Source organism: Siniperca chuatsi, linkage group LG21, assembly GCF_020085105.1.
Source record: "Siniperca chuatsi isolate FFG_IHB_CAS linkage group LG21, ASM2008510v1, whole genome shotgun sequence".
Classification (NCBI taxonomy): domain Eukaryota; kingdom Metazoa; phylum Chordata; class Actinopteri; order Centrarchiformes; family Sinipercidae; genus Siniperca; species Siniperca chuatsi.
The window spans coordinates 19592710-19618184 of NC_058062.1; the positions used below are offsets into that span (position 1 = coordinate 19592710).

Below are 25475 nucleotides of genomic sequence, written 5' to 3' on the forward strand. Positions count from 1 at the left end.
TCAGATATTGTGGGGAGGGTATTGCAGTTATTTTCTAAGTTAAGGGCAGGGTCCAAATAAAATATAAATACCACTGTGGAGGGTCTTGCTTTTTTAAAAAGTGAAACATAAGGTTCAGCACCCCCTCCCCACACCAATAATTTTTGTACAGTCCCTAAGAAAAACAAATGTATTAATTGTACAAGTATTAAGTGAAACTGTACTTCAAATGTGTTGTTCTGTGACTTTGGCCCATTGGTCTACCTTACCCAATATGAGAGTGGGAACAGACATCAGACAGGTGTTAGAGCTAAGCCTTGTGCATGCTAAGGGTTTGGGAAACAATATGTTGACTTGTCATATAGGTGACTAGCATAATCCTAAGAGTGTGAACATGAGAAGTTGAAGAAGCCCTGTGGCTGGTTGTTCATTAACAGGACACAACAAATTGTCTTTTAGGCATAAAACACCTTCAACAAGTATGAGTTAAATTGTGTGTAAAAATATTGGTTGTAGAAATGCTAATTACTCAAATGTGGGAGCGGATATGGAAAAACTTTCAGTTCCTAATTAGTTCCTAATTCAGTTTCAGCTAATCATATGCCAAAGGCAATGCTCCCTGAGCCTGAATTGACATTAAACTCCAAATGATGGTGAGTGTTATTTGTTCTGTTTACGTATTACAAGATGCAATCCCAGCACCTAGTTAGCTGTTAGCTGCAGCTCCTCTAATTGCTGAAAGAAGCTAGATTCAAGAAAACTCTTGGGTCTTGGAAAAAAAATACGACAACCTTTGCTCCATTAGGAGGATTTTAAGGCTCAAAAGTAAATATGTACTGGGGTATGTTTCCAGTGTCTCAGCCGCTAACTGACAAAAACGGCGAGAAAACCCAAATGTAGGCATCAAAACTTGAGGATTTGTTTTAGGTTATTTCTGAATAATCTACAGGATGAAATCAAACCAGTGCCAAGTTTGGGTTACTAAAAGCTTATACTTCGAGTAACGGCAGTCACCTATAATTACATAGTGTATATTAAAGTGCTAGCATACACACTGCAGAGCTAGCTCTGGTGCCAAAATTCTCCGCAGATAATGTAATATAATGCGACCAATGCGCCTATTCCTAAAGATTAGTTTCATAGTGTTATTATGAATGTGTAACACATTTCATTGCAGATTTTAACACCAGAATAAGGCAACTAAAAAGTTGAAATGCTAAAATGACAGGTCCCAGAAATTGATTGGCCGACTGTTTAGATCTATGCAGACTTGTTTTTTAATCAGCTAAACTGAAGGTGATTTGAACCCTGGCCCTTGGGTGACATTTGAGTTCTAGCTGCTACTGCACCAGCGATGGTCTGAAAGTGCATTTAGAGCCATTTTCTCACAGTAAAGCATCAACACAGATAGACAGACATTACCAAGAAAATCAGGTGCAGAGTAATAACGACATACAATAATAATCATTAAAAAAAACAGCTTTTTTTTCCTCTATCCAAAACAAAGTCACTTTATCTCTTGCTTTACATCGCTCAGGATTTTCAGTCCTCACACCACAAGTCTTTTACAAACATACTTTATTAAAAAAAAGAGACCTTATCAGTAGCAGTCTGTCACACGCTTGAGGTTTTAACCCCACCTGCAAACTCATCCACCCTAGAATAAGCATAACAACGAACACTTGGTGCACAACTAAAGCAACATCAACAACATCAAAAACAACATGAGTGTGGGACTTCACACAGTGTCTTTAATCATACAATTTCAGTATTTTACATTCCACATGTGGACATATTCCTGTAGGGATTGTCGTCTTTCTCCACCAAAGAGCGATAGTATGAGTTGGGCTAGGTTTCTGTGAGTGTGTGTGTGTGTGTGGGAAGGGAAGTGGATGTAAATTAGGGTGAAGATTGAAAAAACATGAACTAGAATGGCAACGTTGGAGGGGGGAGGGGGAGGGGGGGGGACGACAGAATGGAGATGGAAGGACGAGAAAAGACAGATGTTAGGAAGAGAGAAAGGATGTTGTTGACTTACAGATGTTTTCCCTGGGTAAGATAAAAGTAGAAGTAGTATATTTGTGGAAAACAAGTTGCATGAGAGATGAACTGCTTCAGAGTGGTTGTTACAGTTTTGTGCCATGCTGCAGAGCATCAAGTTCACATTTTTGTTTATTGTAAACGTAACCAAAACTCTAATCTAACAGACAGAGAGAGAGAGAAAAAACACAATACTGTGGTCGCTGTGTGGAAAAGACGGAGACTTTACGGTTATATTTTGCAGGAAGTGTGAAAAGTGATACAGGGTTTACAGGTAGTAATATAGTGTGCAACCTTTGAGGTAACTCTGACGGGCCTCAACATTGCTGCTTTTGACTCTGTGGCTCTGATAATGGGAGGCATTTCCGTTCGGCTTTGCCTGTAAAATTGCCACCCAGGCCATGTTCAAACACGCAGAGCAAAGCCACTTTTCCTTTTTGAATTTAGATACTGTATAACTTTTAGGAAGAGAAGAAGAAACTTTCAAACGGTTCGTGCCTTCTCTCGTGAATGCACTGCGAGGAGGTAATGAAGCCATAAAAGTTAGACTAAGCACGAGTTGTTGGTCATGCAGAAAACGCGTTATTCGTCGCTGTGTGCCTAGTTGCCTTGTCACTATGACAACCAAGGTCACATAGACAGCAAATGAATATACAGTCAAAACCCAAATTTAATCTAGTCAATTAAAAATGCCCATATTCACACATCAGATTTAAAGTACTGATTGGATTTGCCTGTTGTCTGAACATAGCATTATCACAGCTAGCGGTGATGTCCAGGTTAAATGGATTTTTGGTGAGGAGGATGGTCGCTGACTATTGGTCTGTCTCTCTGCTATGCTGGTGCAACTGATCATGGCTGAAGGCAGTGTGCTCTGTGGTGCTGGTGTGTTTTTTTTTTAAGAGGACAGGGGAGGATTTCTCCAGTGATCATTTGGCTGAGAGACACAGACAGAGCGGCTGTGCTGCCAGCTCAAATCTAAATCTCAATTTATCAAGCTATGTGGACCAGACCTGATCTCATGTTTCTAGTCCCAAAATAGGTGAAAAAAAAAAAGAGATGTATCTCTGCTTAAGGTACTTCTTGTGCTATATGAAGTGATTTAGAGGTATGCAAAAGGTGGTTAAACTATGAAGGTTAGTTGGTGATCACCACAAGGCAAACAAGCAAGATAATGCAATATGACATCAACTGCAAACAATGCATAAATATTATTTGACAGATATTGATACAGTTGGGTAAACTGGGTAGACTGGTCAGACAGATTCATGATCTGATTTGAGCTGGCAGCATAAATTCAGCCACTGATAGCTCTAATGCCACATACAATAACTGTAACAGTTATATATATATATATATATATATATATATATATATATATATATATATATACACACACACATATATATATACAGTATATATATATATATATATATATACATACACTGTATAGATACACATATATACATATATACACATATATACACACACACATATATATACATATATATTTATATATACATACATATATATAAATAAATATATATGCTTCTGTATACTGTATATTTGTATTACTGACCTCTGTGAGGCACATTAACATGTCAGCATTAATAAGCCAGCGGTTCCCTGTCTGAGCCATGACCCAGCTGCAGCATGGCTTTCATTCACAGTGATAGTGAGCAAAGTACGGTACAAACACAGCAGGCCTGGAGATGGCGGGTGTGAAACTATACTGCTTGATCATCCTATTGCTGTGTGTGTGTTGTGTGTGTGTGTGTGTGTGTGTATATCCCTGTATAATCAGCGCTTACAGTTCTATTTTAATACCCTGCAACATAGATTAGTAACACTGAGAGTGGTGGTGCCTAAAGGCCATGTCAGAGTCTGTGTTGGTTTCAACAGGTAATCAGGAGATGAGATAACGGACTGTGTGTGTGAGATATTTTAGAGAATACTGTTAAGACTGCTAAAGACAAGCAGGAACAGGAAAGATGTGGGGGAAGGGGATAAAGGAGGGGGTTCAGGGCTACTAAGGGATACAGACATTGTGGTTTTAGTGCAACAGAAAAAAACCTGATAGTTATTTGAAGTGGATGGCAATTTGGGATATGGTTGGTGGAGCTTATTTCAGCAATTCATATTGTACGTTTCTGGGATAGGACAGTCGCTCAGAAAGTCTTAAATGGCTTGGTGTCCATTTCTGCTGCGACGGCGAGGGAAGGATTTGAAGATGTACAGCAGGTGTGAGAATAAGGGTCCATTTTTGTGTGGCTGTTTGCTTTTGGCTTGGCCTGAGTCACATTGCTACCTGCCACAGTGGTTTGCTCGCTCGCCGCTTCCCTTCCCTCGGTCGGGATGAAACCATATCCACAGGTGAATACTGCTGACTCACTTGCTGTTTATTTATCTCCCAGTCACCACCCACAATAGTCTGTTGGCCTGATCCAATTGGGCCAAAATGGCTTCCACTGGAGTTCCAGCTTCCAGCTGTCGTTGTCCCCTGACAGTTTCCTTTAAGTTCAGTCAGCACACTGTAATGTCACACATTCACCCCTGCTCTCGTTGTCATTTCAGGTTCCTAAATAAAAACAGAATCTAAAGTGACTGTTGGTCCAAAGTGGTGTGATGAAAATGAAAAAGGGGAGAAAATGACAAAGTCTGCCATGTCAGCTGTCAAAGGTTGGTCCATGGCCCGTTCAAAAGACTTGCTGTACACTGTCGCTGGAGCAGCACACTCAACGGGTCCATGTTGGCAACCAATTTGTGCACTGTGTGTGTGTGTAAAATATATATATTTTTATATATATATATATATATATATATATATATATACATATACATATATATAGACAGGCAGCTGCACTGAGATGAGAGGTGAGGTAGAATCTGTTGGTTTCAGGCTGGACTTGAAACAGGTACAGGTGACAGGAGAGGCCTGCAGAGTAAGTGACAACATCCCCTCCCACCACCTGCACCATCTGCCAGCGCTGAACCTATCAGAAGACAGTGGGGAGGTGAGGAGGCGGGGCTACGGTGCAATTAACAGGCTGGACAGATGGACTCACATACACACACGGAGACAGGAAGTGTGGTGCAGCCCAGTGGTTATTTAGGAGGAGGAAAAGATGAGCGCCAAAACAACTGAGGTAATACATCAATAAACAACGGAAAGGGTGTGTGTAATATGCATGTATGTGAGGTAATGAGTACAGGAGGTATCGGAGAGGTATTCTAGCAATATATATATATATATATATATATGTATATATATATATATATATATATATATATATATATATACATACACACATTCATACATACATATTATACATACATATTCATATACTGTATGTGAGTACTCTAGATTACAGCATTAATGTTACTGAGCTTGTAACCTAACTATTTCTTTAAGTACAGTAAGTGACACTGTACAATAAAAGTAGTGGGAACACATCCTATGTAGCCAATAGCTACCATACACTTTATTTTCAAAATATACTTTTATATACTATTATTTTTACAAGTTCAAGTCGCTACCCATTTTACCCATGTAAAGGTATAAGGTCTTATGAATAAATCTGTGCTTTCTGTAAACATACTGAATGAGTAATGGGGTTATAGCAGGCAATAATGCTTTTCTTTCCTCTCAGTGTCTACTTCAAATGCAGTACTGACACGTAGCAGACACACTTTAATTATCCTGGCAGCAAAGCCACAGAAGTACATAAAAATGGTAGTGGTTGTTATGCTAACATGCTCACAATAGCAATGTTAAACTTTTTTGACCATTTGGGGGCAACAGAAACAAGCTGTGAACACAGCACTGACTGAACTTGTTAGCAAACAGTTGCCTATTTACACATCCAGCTATTACTTAGCAACATTAGCATTCACTGGGAGTTGTGTTTCTGACCACCTCTTTTTTTTTTTAGCTCTGTTTGGTCTCCACCAACTCCTAAGGTTAATATCTGGTTCCACTATGTTCACAAGCTAGCCGCTAACTTTGTCTTTCTGATGTTATAGCTACCATACAGTCGGTTTTTAGAGCGTTTTTGCTGAATACAGCTGCCTTTTGAGTTCAAAATGCTGCTATGAGAGCGGTGAGAGTGACAAAACATTAAAGTTGTGGGCTGGAAAACGACAACAGCGAGCTGAAAGACGCTATAAAGTGATAATTCTCTGTGGGTTAATCACTACGAGCGACAGCTTTTACTTACAAGTAGTCATGTGATCTATTGTTTATATAAAAATACTGTTTATAGCCGAATATGCAGTTTATTATAGCGTCAGTGTGAATGCTAACATGCTAACAACAACGTTAACTTGCTGATGTTTAGCAAGTAATGTTTGCTATGCTCAGCATCTTAGTTAAGCATATTAGCATGATAACATTTGCTAATTAGCACTAAACACAAAGCACAACTGAGGCTGATGGATATGTCATTAGTTTTGAAGGTTTCTAAGTGCCGGGCGAAGAAATAGCAGGCACATAACCCCCCATAAAACCACAACGTGTAGTATTTACAGTTTGGACTGAGCCAGGCTAACTGTTTCCCCGTTTCCAGTCTTTGTGCTGAACTAAGCTAACCAGCTACTGGCTTGTAGCTTCATATTTTTGAGGGTGGTATCAATCTTCTCTCTTGCCGAGAGCTAGATCATAAGCTTATTTCCCGGAATGCTGAACTATTGCCTCAACTTGAAGCAAACAATAAGCATTTACTGTATAATGACACAAACCTCAAAACCTAATAGATATCAATACACCCTTTCTTGAAGCAGACAAGGACTGCCATAACCACATTCCTTATTCAGTATGATCACAGAAAGCACCATGTTGTTTATAACATCTTATAACTTAAATCATTTAAATCATAATAATCATACTTATAATGTCTAATGGCTGTAGTTATAAGACAATACAAACGACAACTGTTATATAATGCATTATAATGTGTCACGCAGGTATGTATGTATAAATAACACATTATAGATAAGGGCTTCAAACTAAGTAACTTCTCCTAACACTAGCAGAGAGGTACATGGGTAACTGAGGACTGCATGGCTTCATGTTTTCCCAATAGACTACCACCACCCACACAATAAATTAGCAAATACATTTTACATGAGGTAAGAGTGTAGCGGTGTGTTTTGTGCACGCACATAATGTGTGTGTGTGTGTGTGTGTGTCTCTGTGTGTACGTGAGACAGAGAGAGATAGAGAGGTCAGTAACGTGAGGGAGGTAGGTCGACAAACACTAACAGGGCCTCGGCGGACTGAGGGGTGGGCTGCACGCGCAGACGGAAGACGCCATTGCAGTTAAGGAGAAGCACGGGAGACGGGTGTGTGGTGGAGATGGGGGTTGTCTGAGGAGCTAATGGTCAGGTCCCAGAGATTAAAAAAAACTACACTTTTTTGAGGTGAGAGGTGGGTGTGGGGGGAGTAGAGACATAACCAAACCCCTCAGTTTGCATTAGTGTAGGAACAGAGTACAGCTGGTTGTCCATACAGGTGCAAGAGGAGTTCATTGATGAGGTTTGTGTTTGCATATAGGTTTACTGTACGTTCACGGCAGTGTGTTTGGAATTTAAATCTGTGAATATCTATAACTGTTTACAACTTTGTACTCTGTGTGTGTGTACCTCTCAGAATTACAAAAAGCAAAGTCAGATTGCCAGTGTGTATCTCTCTGGTGATGTTGATGTTTATTTGCTGGTGGCAGGTGGCAGGTCTTGTGGGTGACAAAGTAGAGACAAAAAAAGTTCCCACTGAAGAAAAAAAAATCATCCAGTTTTTCTTCTCCTCAAGTCTTCCTCTTCCACCAAAGCCACCCCAAATGTATTTCCTTCTGTGTCGAGGGTTCTTTTAAGGGGTTGCCGTGGTTTCAACGTTCTTTAAGTCACACCTCCTGGTCCTCGAAGACTTCCAGGAAGAGCGGGGGAAAGAGTTCGTTGGGACACTCCACCTTCATATGGAGGAAGCGGCTGGCGTGGCAAGCGCCGATCATGCGCAGGTCCGTCACCTTCATCAGTAGCTTGGGCCAGAAGTGGGGAATGTTGTGCTTGCGGTAGTTGATGTAGTGCTCGAACGCAAGCAGGTAGGCCTCTTGGCACTGCTCGATCTTCTCCACATTGGTCAGCCCTGAACGGTCTGGGGCGATAAAGAAGAGAGGAAGAATTACATTTAAGTTGATGCAACATTTCCACCTCATCTAGAAGCAGAAAGTAACTTTCCAAAACAACAAAATATCTAGTTTTATTCTTGTTTTTCTTTTTTTAATTAAGTATTTTCCAGGCATTTTTATGCCTGTATTACATACAGAGGAGAGATGGCAGCAAATGAGGGAGAGAGAAATGCAACAGAGGTCCCCAGCCGGACTTGAACAGGGAACGCTGCAGGTCACAGAGTGTGTTTCCATCCACCTGTTATATGCGCATTTTCAATTTGACGTAAACATCAGTTACCTATCAGATCTATGTGGAGCGTTGAGGACATTGTAACCTTCCTCAAATTAATACATGAAACAAACAGAAATGACGCGCCCTCTTCTTCACCAATGGTTTCACCAAAATGCAAACGTCATGTTTGTGGCGTCACTTGTGGGCCATATTGTGCGTACCCTTCTCTTGTCTGGTAGTGACATTTGAGTTCTTCAGATATTACCTACTGTTGTCTGTCGATCCACTGTGTCTATAACTGCTTGTGTCACGTACCCAGCTGTTGTCCTAGACTTACCCTGTTCAGTAAAAACAAACTGCTTGCATCATTTCAACTGACAAAAGAGAGAATTAAAATGAACATTTAGGTAAAAATGTTATAACATTCTTAATGGTGGGTCAGTAGAATGTATTTTTCCCTTAAGTGTATTCCCATCTGGAATTAATAGTCAGGATGCATCAGACTATTTGACAGCAAAGGGAGCTGCGATCTTTCTTTATTGCCAGTTTAAAGAGATCCACCAAACATGGGTGTCTTTGTGGCCGTGTTCCACAGACAGTGGCTGTCTAGGAATTTGTGTTGTGCAGTGACGGGATTAAAGGCAGATTAGACAAGATTATTCCCATTCAGATTGTTTAGGAGGTATGGGAATTTAGCTAAGACACTCTTGAAGATAGACCATAAATGTGGGTATTATTTTAGACCATGTGGATGCCATACTGGATATACTGTAAATACAAGAGTCTGAACTGGGTGAAACAGTTAAGGCTCCACTTTGATATTTGCCACTTTATATCCCAGTGTGTTAAATTTAATAAATGTGATCAGTTTTAATCCTATGGATATAAAGTAATGGTTTAAATTGTAGTAATAATCAGCTAAATTATTTTCAAAAATGAGAACGTGTCAGCTAATTCCCACTAAAATTTTGAACAACCTTCAAAGAAGAATGACATTTGATGTGATGATGATGTTCATCAAGTTCCTCCAGAGCCACAGAAGACATTATACAGCTGTTGTCACAGGCTGAGTAGCACTCAACATGACTAGTAAAATGGTCTGGATGTGTAAAACTGGAGTTCTCCTTTGATGTAGCAAGACACACAACTACTTGTTCTTACAGAAGGTATGGCGTTGGTGTAAAAAAAAAAGGACAACTTTAGTTTTTTATCTGAAAAATTAATTCTGTGAACCAGTTCTGTGATCTGAGGTCAGAAGCAGCAAAGCCTTCATTCGTTGTATTATTTATGTCAGGTATTAAATATTTTATTTTGTTTTTGCCATTATCTTTTATTCTAAGCAGAGGAAAACTCTGCTGACTATAAAGAAACAAGGTGAGAATCTGAAAAACTAAAAACTAAAACAACTATTACAAATGTTAGGAAGAACACCAGAAATGATAGGAATGTGAATAATAAAATTATGTTAGCTTAAATATTGAGATCACACATCTTTACACATCAAAAGTCTATACACACAGCATATGATACATTACTTATTCCTCACCTGAGCTCATGAGCAGCACGGCCTGCATCAGAGCCACCTCCGAGTCATCCAGGTTAAACTGAGCCAGGCTCTTGCCCAAATCAAAGATGGCGTCCGACACCACGCCCAACCCGCCGTTCTTCAGCTGCTCACGTTTCACGGCCATCTCGCCGTTTAGCGTCAGTGTCTCGCTCTCTGGGTCGTAGCGTACAGCAGCGCGCAGCGACATGATCTCCATGCAGCAGCCCTTCAGCAAGATGATCTGGTCTTCACAAGGCAGCTGGGAAACACAATAAGGTCATCAGGAAATAATAGGACAGGAAATGACATGAACATAAAGAATTTCAATCTAAAAGGGCGGCAATATTTGAAGACTGTTCTCATCTACTTTTACAAAATAGACAAATATGTAAAGAACGATATGGATTATAATAGAACTTTAGATTCAACGTAAATTCTGAAGTATTCCAGATTAGTACAGAATCATCTGTGTTATTAAAATGAATGACTGAACCAATTAAGTTAATATAATGTCTGGCAACATATTGCTATGTGTTGAAAATACCTTTGGTTAATAAAGCTGCACTGATCAAGATTTTTATATAAACAATGGGTTAAAGCAGACAACTGTTTGCTAACAAGTAAACCATAACAGCTTTTTAAGGTGACGATATGTCAGTGTTGTGTTTACAGGTTTCCGCTGCCCCCAAGTGGCCAAAAAAAAAAAAAACAGTTAATGCAGACTGTGTACTGTGAAAGGGGTTGCTAAATAGTAATGAACCCACAGACAGTTATCACCAGCAGTTCCCCTCAGCTCTACGGAACGTTTCAGCGTCTTTCAGCTCATTTGTTTCGTTTTACGGCACACAAACTCCACCCCAATCAGCTCTCAAGCTGCCGCAGGCAGCTGTTTTCAACGAAAGAAGTTCTAAAAATTCACTGTACACTAGCTAACAGACAAACTTAGTGACTAGCTGGTGAAGATAGTGGAGCATTTAGCCACCAAGTAGCCAGATATATCCCTCGGGAGTTAGAAGAGACCAAAACAAAGCAAAAAGAAGAATGTATATTATTTAGGAAACATGACTCCATGAATGCACATGTCAGCCCGCTAATGTTGCTGGATGTGTAAATAGGAAACTGTTTGCTAACGTGTTAGCAAGAACCACTATATATAAACACTATATACTATTTAATACAACGTGCTAATGTTGCATTTGCAGATCGCTCCACTGCCCCCAAGTGGCCAAATAATAATAATAAAAAAAAGAAAATCAATGAATGTGGCTTTAAGTCATACTTTTCCAAAAATAATTTTGCTATACTTGTGAATGCTAACTGAAAACAACACTTTGAAATGCAGTTCAGTGTGATGGAGATAGATTGATATTGGAGATAGGTATTTTGGTAACTTTATTTTCACTCATGGCCTGTTGTGCTATTTGGGGATTATATTATATATTAACAAAAGGCAAAACGAAGAAAAATCTAGCTTGATATGTATAGTTAGATGTGGTATCCTAGCTTTTCTTCAACATAATTATCTTTGAGTGCCTCCTTGCAGAGACTTTATGTAACTGGGAAGCCCCTACAATATACATGATGACTGCACTCAGTTAGGTGGAACACAGGCGAGCGCGCACACACACACTCGCACACAAATCGTCTCTGTAGAGAGCAGAGCAATATCACTGAGTGGTGAGTCATCACATCTTCCAGAGAGAGAGAGGGGGGGGAGGATGGGGAAGGGGTTGATTATTATTTGGCATAATAACAGCTGACAAGCAGCATGACAAAGGCTGCAGAAAGAGGAAGTGCCCTATCAACAGACCTCGTTTAGGTTAACAAGCTCAGTAGTTGGTTAACAGTTAACAGACTGTTAATTTTGCCGGCTGAAATGACAACTGTCACTGGCAGATTTTATCAGCTTTAGCTAGCTAATTAATCTAATGTTAGCACCATAAGATGGTTGAAAAAGCTGTCGGCTATTTCCAGCTGAACCCTACAAAAGGCTCCTAAATATGCAATATTTCGTGCTAAAAGACTGAGGCTAAAGCTGCATGTCCCAGGCAAAAATTCTGCATCCTCACCATGTCGAATAAATGGAAATAAAGAAACAGCATTGTTTTTGGGTTGCAGTGTAGAGTTAGCCAGTCCTAGTAGTATGATAAGGAAAAATTTAAGCTCAGACTTGCTATTAATTTCTTTTTTTAAAAACTAAACCTGTAACCCCACAAAAGGTAGTTAATTAATATTGTGCTCCTTGGCCTGGAAGTAACGCTAGGTTATGCTACTGCAGTAAACTAGTTAGCTGAACATTCTAATGATTGCAGCTTATGTTAGAGCAGATAAACACACTGTTCAATCCATTCCTCACACTTTTGCTTTTCTGTTTTTGTTTTTTTTTAGATGCAGGGCAGAGCAGTGCCAGCTTTAGGATTGAGTGCCCGCAGAGGCCACCCATGCCAAAAATGTAAGCACTAATAATACTGTGAAGCACTCTGGATGAAAGCATCCATAGGTTTTTTTTTTTAAAACTACCATGTACTGAGGCTGATGATAGGCTGGAACCCACACATATGTTTGAGTGTTAAAACAGATTTAAAACATGCACACACAACCCACTGAACCTACCTCTGAGAACATGGGCAATTTCTTGGCAAAGTCGACGACACGCGTGATGGCGGGGGTCATGATCTTGGTGAACTCGCTGAAGGCTTCCAGGTCCACCTTATCTCCTTCGGAGGTGGGCACCATCGGGCCCTGGCCGATATCATCCGACTACAAACAAGACATCACATGGGTAACGGAACCATTCATTGCTAAAATGCCAGAAGGAAATGGTAATATTTGAGCAAGTTTGCTGAAGGAAGACCGTTAGCTGTGGTTGAAAGCTCAGATAGCTTGGGAGTTGAGCTTTGAGCTTAGATTCTCTTTTCAGTTTTTAACATTCCTTTACGTTTTACAGTTTTTCCAAAGAGGGCGGACTGAAACACTAAGAGCAACTAAGAGAAGAAAAGCCTGAAATTAAAAAAAAGCTTTACAAACTTGTAAAGAGCACAAAATATCATAGTCTCCACATGGCAACAGTCTAGAATTTAAATACCACTGGCCTATAAAAGACAGTACGGGTAGTAGACAGCAGAGCTTTAAATTAGAGGTTCAAATTCTAGCCCGTATTTGAGGACGATCTCATGTGAGTTAAATAGTGTAATCTAAAGATAATGAGATGAGCTGCATGTAACAGCTTAATCTACTTAGTCAAAAAGACGTGAATATAGTAGACAAAGTCTTAGGAGGTCAAAGTGTGATCAGAAACACACAGAGGATCACTCATTTAAAGGCATTTATCACCTTTCAATCAAAGCAACTTATCTGTGCCGCAGTGGATTTAGCATCAGGGAGAGCTGAGGTAAGAAGTTACCTAACTGACTGGGAGAATGTTGCCAACAGTGCACAGGTTTCCATTCATAGCTACACAGCTGATCCCTATCCTGTTTTGCTAAAATGGTAACTTGAGAGCTATAACAGACAGGAAACAGCTTTAGGCAACACATCGACCGAAAAGACTTTATTAATCACTAGAGGGGAACTTGGGGGTCATCAGCAGGATGTTAGGATGAAGGATGAGAAAGCTAATGAAATATAAAACAACAACTGCAAACGTATAAAATCATGTACTGACATTTAACGGTGACATGGTATTTACAAGATTATTGACAGAAATTTACTATAATTACTATTCTGGCTGCTGTCATTGATGTGTAACTGATATCAGACGGTTACTTTACAATGTTTAAAAAAAATAAAAAATTGAAGTGAACTTAAGTGTCGACAGTGCAGGTTTGGATGATGTGAAACACATCGCAGTCGTATTTTTATTAAATGCGCACTCTTTTGTAATGTAAGCAGGATTCTTAAGTGATTTTTCCTGTGATGTCACCTTCATGTGTTTGGGTTTAAAGGAGATCACAGCCAATCTAAAGTATAAAGCAGTAAAGTTGCTGTAACAGACAGCATCTGTGCTCCGATTGGCCTCGCCTGCTGTGCCACTTGCTCCCAAATATGGAATCTGCTCTTTTCTCTTGAGCATCCTTCTCTCCTCTGTTCACCTTGGACAGGCCGCCCGCCCTGAGCAATTTTTCAGCAGACGTTCAAAAACCGTATTCAACTGTAGACCTGTGTTTGCCTTCATGGAATGGTTGCCTAGTAACTGTCATCTGACCTTTGCCTTAAGGTAACCATTGGCGGTGCACACATGCATCTGCACGTGGCGCAGACCACATGGGACACCACAGAGCGAGTTGCTGATGAAAAGGAGCGCTGTCAGAGCGGTTTCTTTTGAAAACGAAGAAAGTCGCTTCAAAGGTTTGACTTTTGAAGTGGAAACAACTTTCAACATACTGTGGGTGGAATATTTTGGAATAATGAGCTACATAAAAGAAGGAATGAACTAACTAAAAGATTTTATTGGATTTTGATACTCATTATTTAGTAACTGAGAATCTACTAAAGGCTATGTCACAGCCATGGGACAGTCACATTTAGAATACAATTTTTAAAATCTAAACCACTTTCTATTGCAATTTAATGCTTTCAAAGAGTATTTCATAAGGGAAAGTGATGTATGAGAGATTAAAAAATTATTTTAAATAGAAATTTCTGTTAGAAGAACAAGGGGGATACAGGCCAGCATGATGTACAACTTTCCGGCAAACAATACTGCGTAGCCATCACTGAACGGAACATGTCACTGCTATTGACTTGTTTGTGAAACATTTCTATTGCTGTAGTGAGTCAAGCGGGTTACACAGGGATTTGGACCCAAACGCAGACACGTAGGCAGGGCAGGTGCAGTTCAATAGTTTAATGACAAGAAAAGGCTTACACGGGTTACAGGCAGGCAGGGGTTGAAATAAGGGAAGCTGTCCAACACAGGCAAACTGGTTCAACAGGTAGCAGGCAAAGTCCAAAAAAAAAAAAAAAAATCCAAAATCCAAGCAAGGTCCAACAATACAAAACAAAACATAAATCCACAGAACATACGGGAAACAAATGCAGGTACGCTTGACGTAGTGACGATCTGACACAGAACAAAGGAACGCACAGACTTAAATACACAGGTGAGAGCAGGATAACTAGACACAGGTGAAACTAATTAGGGCGGGGCAAACAATCAAAACTGGTGGGAAAGTAAACAAAAAACAGGAAGCAAAACTACACAAGAGGTAAAAAAGAGCATTTCAAAATAAAACAGGAAATACTATACATCACCCCCCAAACCATGACATCTATTAATTATTACGCAACAGCGCTCTGCTCGAAGGCTCTGTCTGCTCGAAACTAAAAGCTTACCAGGAACTTGCGCTTCTGTTTCCAGCTGGAGCCCTGGGCGTTGGTGTGCCGGTGGGCCTCGGTTGCCATCCTGATCAGTTCCCACTCTGCTGTGTTTGGCTCCGGCTTCGTCTGCAGCGTCCGCACCATCTCCTCCCTCTTCCTTCTCTGTCGATTCTCCTCGATCAGACGCCGCTTGGCCACGCGCTTCGACTCGTCCAACACCACTGATAGGCAGGATGGGGGAAGAGAACAATAAGGCGAGTTAATGCATTGAGGTTACAGTGGAGGTTGGCAGGTCTTCAATAACAACTGTCACGTGTTTTCTTTCTTTCTTTTTTATCTATTTGCTTTTTATTTATTGGTTTGTTTGTTTATCTGTCTCCATTTGTGTTGAGCTATTGTAGATTTAGTGTTTTTTTGGTTTGGTATCTGTTTTTGCTCTCTCTGTGCTGAAGGGGGAATTTAATTCTTGAGTTTGTTATTGTGTTCATGTTGTTCATCTGATTGCGTTTTTGTCAAACGATAACAAGACTAAGAGTCTACAGCCATGCTAGTGGCCCTGTGAGGCTGTTCTTTGGCACAGTGGCGCTTTCAGCCAAATGCTAACCTCAGCTAATGTTTACCATGTTCACCATTTTAGTTTAGCGAGTTAGCATTCAAACATTTGCTAATCAGCACTAAACACAAAGTGCAGCTGTCATTCGTTATGCAGGTATTTGATCATAAACCAAAGTATTAGAAAAACGTTGACCTGATGATGAACCATCCTCTAGTTGTTGACGTTGAGTCTACAGCGGCTCTAGCGGCTCTGTGAGGGTGTTCCTAATAACAGTGGTGCTTTGAGCTAAATGCTAACATCAGCATGCTAACATACTCACAATGATTATTATTCAATTAAAATAAAACAAATTCATCCTGAAGGGGACATGAATATCTGTACCAAATGTTGGGGCAATCAATCCAACAGTTGTTGAGATATTTCAGTCTGGACCAAAGTGGTGGACCGACTGACCGACATTGCCATCCATAGAGCCACGCTGCTAGAATGGCTAAAAAGACAGTGAAATGAAATAGCTGCAAAATTTGGGGAGACTGTGATTAGACACCATTTGTCCGAGAAGCTATGTTTGGCCACAGTGGAGGTCATCTTTTCAGCAACAACTGTCAACCAGAGCTTTGGTTGTACATTTTGGCCATTGCAATAAAACTTAAATGGCTAACAGTTATTTATGCACTGTGGCTTTTAATCACAGAGCTCTGCTATCTAGTATCGAGTACTTGAATGCTATCGCTCTGCTTTGTGCAAATTTAACGTCACTTAAAAATGAATCCCTTGAACCTCACATTACCTGCAGGAACGTGGACTTTCAGCAAATTTGATCCTAATGTGACTACAGAAGAATCTAAAAGAAATGTTACTAGATATTAAACATTCTCAGAACTGAAGGCGGATGACCTTCAAAACATTCAGTTGAATGTTGACAGGAAGTCAGAATGAAATGTCAGATGTAACACTGAACGCTTAAAGGATATAAAAGGACTTTGCTTTGTGGGGAGCTATTATTTGTGTTGGCAGAGTTGTTCGAACAAAATAAATGAACAAACCCACGGCTTCTGTCCTTGAGTTGCTTAATATTACATGTTTTATGAAGGCCATAACACACTGTGCACAAGGTTGTGTATATGATGCTCAGCAACATCACAGTACTTACAGTACTGAATAGAGCTACACCCAACACCACAAAAAATCTTACATAAACCATATGTAGTTTGTAGCACTACATATTTTGTTACTATTTGTGTACAGTGTATTCTTCATTGTCCCTCCATGATGGCTACAGTCACGGTTGCGAGGAGTTCTGTGATGTCACTCAAAAGCTTTAACAGACTGGCCAGGATGCAAAAGGGTGTGTGTGTGTGTGTGTGCGCGCGCATGTTGTGTTTATTACATATGTCTAAAGTTGTTTCTCTATTTATTCATTAGCTGGCCTCAACTGTGAAAATTACAGCACAGAAATTTAAAGGACCACTGCTGCAACAGTTAAGTCAAATGTAAGTAACATAACAGTGCAGTGTGGTGGAAGTGAAGTCCAGATGTTATGAATTTGTCAAAATATCCCGAGGAGCGGAAACCATTTCCTTTATCCACAGGAGCAGCTGTACTGCTGAATTAATATCAAATTAGATGATGTTGTTGAGTATGTGTGTGTGTACTCTGTTATTTCTCTCCCTATCTAGATAGACTGCAAGGCAGCGCAGAAATCTGTGTGTACACCTGTGAATACACATAATACAGACAAATGTGCCACATACTGTACTGTGCACCTCGCTCTGACATCAAACCTTTTTTTCTACGAGTATTCAGCTACACAGCTTCTGCTTCCAAGGTTGCATAGATTTTCATCTAAAATTAGCCACAAGGGCTGAAAGTTTTTAGAGAGGACTAGAAGAGTATGAGTCTACAGCCATGCTAGTGGCTCTATGACTTACGCCTTGATTCCACCGGGCACGGCTCTATAACGTTGCGTCTGCACGGCTTCATACCCCACCAGGAGCGTTTCAGAGGTGGAGCATTTTACCTGCCCGATTTTGTTGACTTGCTCAGATTTTGTTGATTTGGTTATTTTCCCTTGATTTTTGTGCTTCTACCATGGGTAAACAGGATACGTAGTTAAAAGGTTTTTTTTTTGTGTCTGTTTTAGTTGTGTTTATTGTTGATATACAATCAGGAGTCTGTACAGGAAGTTTTATTTTGAAAATTGATTCTCTATGCCGTTTCTGTGTCTGACTTCCTGCATGGTTTGATCTGCTCTGTGTCGGTTAGCAAAAGTAGACTAGGCACGTATTCTCTGTGGAGCAGAGCGGAGAGCCGCTTCTGGGACGCTTTTGAAATCATGCTGTGGCGCATTTGGTGGAATTACAACAGCTTTGGTGGCCGTGTCGCAACCGGAAGCCGTGCCCGGTGGAATCAAGCAGTTAGGGCAAAATGTTGCTTTGAGCTAAATGCGGACGTCAGCATGCTAACATGCTCACAATGACAATACTAACATGCTGATGTTTACCATGTTCACCATCTTAGATTAGCATGTTAGCATGTTAACATTTGCTAGTTCACACTGATGGGAATGTAGTTTTGCAGGTATTTAGTCATAAACCAAAGTGGTATCAGACAAATTAAAAGCTGACTTGATGATTGCACTTGATGAAGTTAAGGGATCGCCAAAGGTATTACAGCAATTTCTGAGGGGAACGTGAATGTATGTGCCACATTTCATGGCAATCCATCCAATAGTTGTCAAGACATTCAACATAAAGCCAAAAACATCAACCTCATGGTGGCGCTAGAGAAACAGTCAGGGGATCACAAAAGTGATCGGGATTAAACCTTTGGTGACAACGAATGTCTGCACCAAAGTGGTGGACGGACCGACCGACCGACTGACATACCGACATTGCCATCCATAGAGCTGTGCCCCTAGCATGGCTAAAAATATTTTTGCTCTGTGCTTCAAATACATTTTCAACAGTTGCATAGTGACAGCAGCAGCCGTAACCTCATGGATCTCTTTGTAAATACTATTAGTGATAAGAATACAAGAGCTTATAATAACTCACAGTCCATGGCCATGCCCACAGAGATGCACTTCTTAAAGCGGCACAGCTGGCACTGGTTGCGTGTGATCTTGTCGATGATGCAGCAGCCTTCATATTTACAGGAGTAAGATGGATGGAGGTTCTTCTGGATGGTCCTGCGGAAGAAACCCTGAAGAGAGGAAAGGAAGCGGAGAAAGAGAAGAAAAGACAAAGGGAGGGACATTAAAATAAAGAAAGAAAACAAAGGAGCAAAAGTGCAAAAGACCACAGAGATAGCATTCAGTGATTGAGGGAAGTACGCAACTCCATAACCTCAAAATGAAATCCACCAAGTAAACATTCTTGTGTTTTGATTAGCATAAAACAAGTGCATTAAATGGGGCTTATCACATGGCAGGCTGATGATTGCATGACACGATCCTGCTTGCCAAGAATGATTAAGTAATGAAATGATGGCTGACTGAATGTCTCTCAGTAACCGCTTTTGTACAAGACAGTTGGGGAGCAGTTTGATTAGAATCACACTCTGGAAATGGTTTTCAAAGAAATGATTTTAAGCAGAGAAGCATCAGGGAGGCAGATAAGAAACATTGCTATTTTGTAAAATCCTTCTGAATCCACATCCCAATAAATACATTTCTTGCATAGCAAGAAAGAAAAACTTTTTTCTTTTCTTTTTCGCAAAGCCATGAAAACTAAAAAGCAGCTTTCCCAATAATAACATAATATCAATCCAATAAGACTCTCTTGGGTTTTGTGTATCCCCTGAGGGAAACGTTAAACGTGTGAGTGCGGCAGGATGGTTTGAGAATAGCTGAAGTCATTTTTAGAGACCGTGGACAGGCTGCTCTACGGGGCGCCAATCATTGGATAATAAACCTCTCCTCAACAGAATACCAACACCCTGCCTCCTGCCAAGTCATTGCTGTACAGTGTAGTAAGCAAGAATACATTTTTTAAAAAGGAAAATAATGTTCTGTTTTGCTTTAGGCCTTATTTACTGGATGATAATACACAATACAGACAACAAAAGTTACAGTCAATTCATTTTGAAGCTTAAGTATCAAACCTGAATTCTGAACTTCAGCACCACCAGTGCATAGGCCTTATCTGTGATATTTGTATGCAGGCTTATTACAGTTCTCTTCAGCTTTGACTATAGTGTGCAAAAACAGCAGACAGGAGAATCACAGAAGAGAATCACAGATTGCTGTGTGTCAGAGGCACATCTGAAAGGCGGCATGAACTGATATGTTTGTTGAAATTGAAGTACATTTGTTCTGCGAGACAGACGACTAAAAAAGCTTCAGACAATTCTGCCAGCATTGATTAGCCTCAAGGCTCAAAGGGTGGTACTGGCAAAAGACAGCATGAGAAATCAAAACGTCAAAGATGTAATTCCAAAATACTTGCCAGCGGTCATTTTGAGCTGGAGCCACATTTCTCAAATGATGGAGATAAGATGAGACAAGAAATACATAATCAAAATCCTGTTTGTGCAGATCTGATCAGCTGTAGCTAATCAAGCAAACATGAGGTTCATGAGTTGGTTGAAAACTCTTTATTTAGTTGACTTTTTAATGTTTCACGCCTCTTGTTTTAAAAGGAGAACCCTATAAAGACGTCTTAAATGTACACTTTTTTTATATTAAAATTATACTGTGCTAAAAGACTGAGGCTAAAGCTGCAAAAAGTCGACGTCCTCACCAGCTGATGATCCATGTAGAAGACGTGGAAATAAAGAAACAGCATTGTTCTTTTAATGAAGTGTAGAGCTAGTCTGTCCTAGTAATAGAAATATGTTATTTGATTGTAACATGTTTATCTGCTTAGCTTAAATACTTAAACAAGACAGGGGTTAGACTTTAACATTTTTAAAACAGTATGTTTTACTTTTAATGTTGCAAGAAAAAAAAGGCTTTTATGAGGACTAACCGAAACTGATGTGTTTGGTGAACGTAACGCTATCTCGGATAAAGAGTTTAGCCGGGGTGTGCACTTTCCCAAATCCAATAAAGAGCAGGACAGAGCTGCTAACATTAGCCTACATTCTGATATAGTAGCATCCAGGACTGACTGTGGATGTTCTAGTCATGAATGTTGCCTCTTTTAACCCCACATAATAATGTAGCATGAAATGCCTTGGAAGGGTAAGGTTACTACTGTAGGTAGTAAGCTAGTTAGCCAGGCATTAGCAGGTTACGTTAGAGCAGATAAACACGCTGGCTAATACAATTCTTCCGTTTTTAGCTCTTGTATGTCTGGTTTTGGAAAGGCTAAAGAAAAAAACACCACAAACCAAACTCTATATATTGAGTATTTCTCTTATTGAGCATTTCTCTAAGGGGTTTAGTCAGTTCCACTCTCACCTGATCTGCCCTCTTGTGTCAGAGATCATTTAGAAAGGGAGATGTTCTACCTTGCAACCCTCGCAGGTGATGCAGCGGTAGTGGTAGCCAGTCGCTTTGTCCCCACACACCACGCACGGCTCATCCTTCTCCAGGTAACTGGGGATGTACCCTGGAACAGAGACACTAAGAGCTATAGGAGAGGAGGAGGAGGTTGAAGAGGAAGACAGGGTGGAATGAGAGAAGGGTGAACGATGAGTACGAGCGAGGGAGGTCGGGTGGACGGTGAGGATGATGAGGTGAGATGACAAGGGAGGGGCCGGAGAGGAAGAGAAGAAGAATGGTGGCGATGAGGAGGAGAGGAGAAGGTGAGGGGAAGGAGGAGAGGGAGGGAGGAGGGGGCTGAGTGTTATCACAGGGGCCTCAACGAAGCTCCTGTGCATAGGGGCCCCAAGAGACTGTGTTACAGGATGGAGCATATATATATAAGACTGGCAGTCTTTCCTGCACACACAGACCTGATATCATGCCAGCTTATGAGGTTTACAGTTTCCAGAAATCATGAAATATGCTTTTCATCTTGACTTTTCATTTGCTTCGTTATTTCTCTTGAGAGATGAAAAGTTTTTCAAAGCCTCTTGATCCTTTTAACTCGCACTCACTACATGTATGTAATCTTATCCTCTTTAGAACTCTAACCTCTAAGCTGTCATGTTGTTGCACAAAGACTGACAGTCATCTGGGCTTTCTCCCCAAATAGACTGCCCACCTTAGAGTTCTTGGAGAGCACAGACATGCATTCACTGAAATGCCTAAGCAAGCCATCCACCTCGACACACACCTTGAGACACACACACAGCCCAACCACCCAATCGCAGTTGCTCGCAGTCTCACACACACACACACACACACACACACACACACACACACACACACATACGCACACACGCTTAGATGCTTCTGGAAAGCAAAAGCGCTAAGAGCGATTTATTGAGTGACTCTCCTCATACTAATGAAGCCAGAGAAAGCAGATCCATAGTGCCGAGCTAGACTGTCTGCAAAACTTTCATTCATTTCTCTTACAAAGCTTCGACTGTATTTATATTTTAAAATTTAAAAAATTATTTAAAAAATAGTTCCAGAGGTTGTGTAAGAGTAGGGGCTTAGATGGCTGCGGTATGCAATCAGTGGCACCATTTGCAGCTTCCTTTTAAGCAAATCTTCAGATGCACTTTTGATAGGGGTGCAAATGACTGCGATTGCAATCTTTGCGATCTGTCTTTTTGCCTGCACTTGTGACTGTTATATGGACGATTTAAAATTAATAACAAATCAAACCAAGAAATAAAGCTAAATACTATACACATTGTTATAAGTATTTCCTTTTTATGTACGCATTTACTGTGCCATAATTTAATGAAAACCTTTTGTTACAAGGACAATTTATTTAGCTCTTAGTTTTTGATAACTGAATACATTTTTTTTCAGTGTGACATGAATTTTCCATGCATCATTAAAAAAAACTATTCATTCAAGGAAATACATATAACAATGTTTGATTTGTTTTAATTTACTCATTAACAATCTTCCATGAGTTGGTTCTAAATTCCTCATATTAGATATTTTCTGTGATGTACTGTACAAACTGTATCAGCAGCACAATTCAATTTTTTTTTATTTCAGTCAATTTCTTTGAATTTCACGCTTGTTTTCAATAGTTGGATTGCTCCTGGAGATATTAGGGGATTTCAAAGAAATGCAATTTATATAAGAAGAACACGAGTGAGAAAATAAAGATTATTTTAAAGAATGAACAATGTGGCAGATGAAGGTTAAATCCTTGTCTATTCCTGCTCAGAACATACGTGTGATTAATCAAGTGATCATTAGAGGTGCTCTTCTTATACACTTTGCTGTAAGAAAGGGGTAAACTGCTCGATAAATATGTCTTATTCGTCACTTACAGGGAATAACTTTTTTACCCCTAAGTTGGCTCTTTAACTATCATTCTCAGAACTTTGATAAATATGGGCCCCGATTTCAAAAACAGGACAAAACACTCGCAACACTTTTTTTTGCCAAATCAAGCTACAGTAACTGGCATCACATACGCTTTTGACCTGATGCCTAATGCTTCACTGTATGCTGTTAAGCCTGCTCACATTTGGGTTCAAAATGTGTCAAAAAATTCAAACGAAACAGGGCTGCACTAAAGAAAACACTACATTTAAACATAAACAAAAAGGTTTCCCCATCATCAAAATTCGATTGGACTGGAACCTTTTAAAATGATTGTCAGGGCTTTTAATACAGGAACTAACACTACAGAGTAAGATCCTTTTTGTTTAACCAGCAACAGAAGTCTCGCTCAAGGAGAACTCTCGCTCTGACATCTCGCGAGTCAGTAAGTCATCTTACTCTTTAACAAAAAGGTCTGTCCCTGTAGGGATCCTTTCCATAATGTCGTCAGACACTTAGAATAACAATCTGAGCCTGTCAAAGGCAAAACAAGCACTTTTAGTGGACGTACTTTTGACGGCCGCAATTGCCCACAAGGTTTACGTTGCAGCCATTGCAGCCCGTTTCGCGGCTGCCGGCTGAGGCGATCTACTGGACCAATTCCAAACCTTTTTGTGTTTAGTCATTTAGACCCCAAAATATGTAAAAATAGGGCCCAGGTTTAAAGATAGCGGAATTACCCTTTAAGAGTCCTGTCTACAAATCCCTTAAGCTTAGGCTATGGGCACCTTGGTAAGCTAATTTGTGTTCAACAAAGCCTCTGAACAAAAATAATATAAATATCAAATGATGAGGAGGAGATTATCATAGTAATGACACCTAGGACACCATTCAAAGCCCGGGGGAGCCAGCTGCGGAGTGATGGGCTACACTGAACACTGGCCAAGTCTGCCAGCACATCAAAGGACTGAGCGTCATAAGAAGAAGAAGAAGAAACCTGTTCTGAATTGTGTTCACTTGCTTGTTTGAAGGTGACAACAACACAAAGAGGCAAAGGCGGTGATGAGAAATCCTTACCAGACATACTCTTCACCGAACACTGGCTCTTCTTACTCTTTCTCTTTGGCACATCTGGCCAACTGGGAGGGAATAGAGAAAGAAGATGGGATGGGGGCAACAATGTTACAAGGTGAAAAAGAAGATAACATGATAAGACTGTGATGAAAACAAATTATCCATTAATCAATTTTTTTGTTACTTGGTTCACTGTATATTTTACAAAATGTTAATAAAACACTGAAAAGTTTGAGGATCCATACGTTCTATAAATTGCTTGTTTATCCGACCAACAGTCAAAATCCCAAAGATATTTAATTTGCAATGATGCAAAACAGACCAAAAGGAGTGAATCCTCACATTTGAGAAGCTACAAGCAGGAAACGTTTGGCTTTTTTGCTTGATAAAATGGCTTCGACAATTAGTCATTCAGTTGTACTATTGATACAATCTTACACAGGATAATATTAACTAATCATCAATTCCTCAGCTATCAAACAAATTTCACTACTGTCTCAATTTTATGACAGAAGAAAAAAAGTTTTGTTTGCAATAAATTATCTCATTAACATTTAAGTTATTGTTTTAATTGTTGATTAATCTGTTGTTTTTTCGATTAATTATTTAGTCTATAAATAGTTCGAAAATAGTAAAAAACAAACAAAAAAACATCCCAATCTTTGAGAGCCCAAGGTGACATCTTCGAAGTGCTTATTATGTCCAGCCAACAGTCCAAAACCCAAAGAAATTTAACTTACATTCAACTGAAACTAGTGAATGTTTGCCGTTTTTCTTGATAAATGACTTACAATTACAAAGCATCTCACTTAAACTTAAAGCTGCATCAATTGATTTTTTGGCCACTTGGTGGCAGCAGAACAAGCTGTAAACACAGCATTGACATATCACCATAGAAAGTTATTATGGCTAACGTGTTAGCCAACAGCTGCCTCTTTACACATCCAGCAGACACGGAGCGACATTATCGTTCATTTGGAGTCGTATTTTGGATTACCTGATAAATTCACATTCAATATTCTTTCTGCTCTGTTTTGCTCTTCACAAACTCCTGAGAAAAATAATCTGGTTCTTCACCAGATAGTTGCTAACTTTGTCTCAGTCTGCCTTTTGGCGCTTGAAAGGTAGCGTGCGGTGGGTTTATTAGAGCATTTTTGCTAAAAACAGCTGCCTGCTAGAAACAAGGCTAATGAGAGCAACATTTGCAGGCTGAAAAACAAAAC

At 40.0% G+C, this 25475-nt stretch overlaps 1 protein-coding gene across 8 annotated transcripts in view; it reads right to left on the reverse strand.

The window, feature by feature from the left end:
* Positions 1–3802: 3802 nt before the first annotated feature.
* LOC122868404 (thyroid hormone receptor alpha) overlaps positions 3803–25475 on the reverse strand; it is a 113137-nt gene continuing 91464 nt past the window's right edge. For 6 of the 8 annotated variants that reach the window (XM_044180316.1, XM_044180315.1, XM_044180314.1 and 3 more), the window contains 7 exons: positions 24256–24317; positions 21291–21412; positions 18893–19040; positions 15296–15501; positions 12575–12721; positions 9962–10220; positions 3803–8167 (listed from right to left, as the gene is read on the reverse strand). In XM_044180316.1, the coding sequence (XP_044036251.1) occupies positions 7917–8167; positions 9962–10220; positions 12575–12721; positions 15296–15501; positions 18893–19040; positions 21291–21412; positions 24256–24317 (1195 nt within the window). In that variant the 3' untranslated portion in view covers positions 3803–7916. The remainder of the gene's footprint in view (positions 8168–9961; positions 10221–12574; positions 12722–15295; positions 15502–18892; positions 19041–21290; positions 21413–24255; positions 24318–25475) is intronic. The other 2 variants (XM_044180319.1, XM_044180321.1) reach the window with 1 other exon arrangement.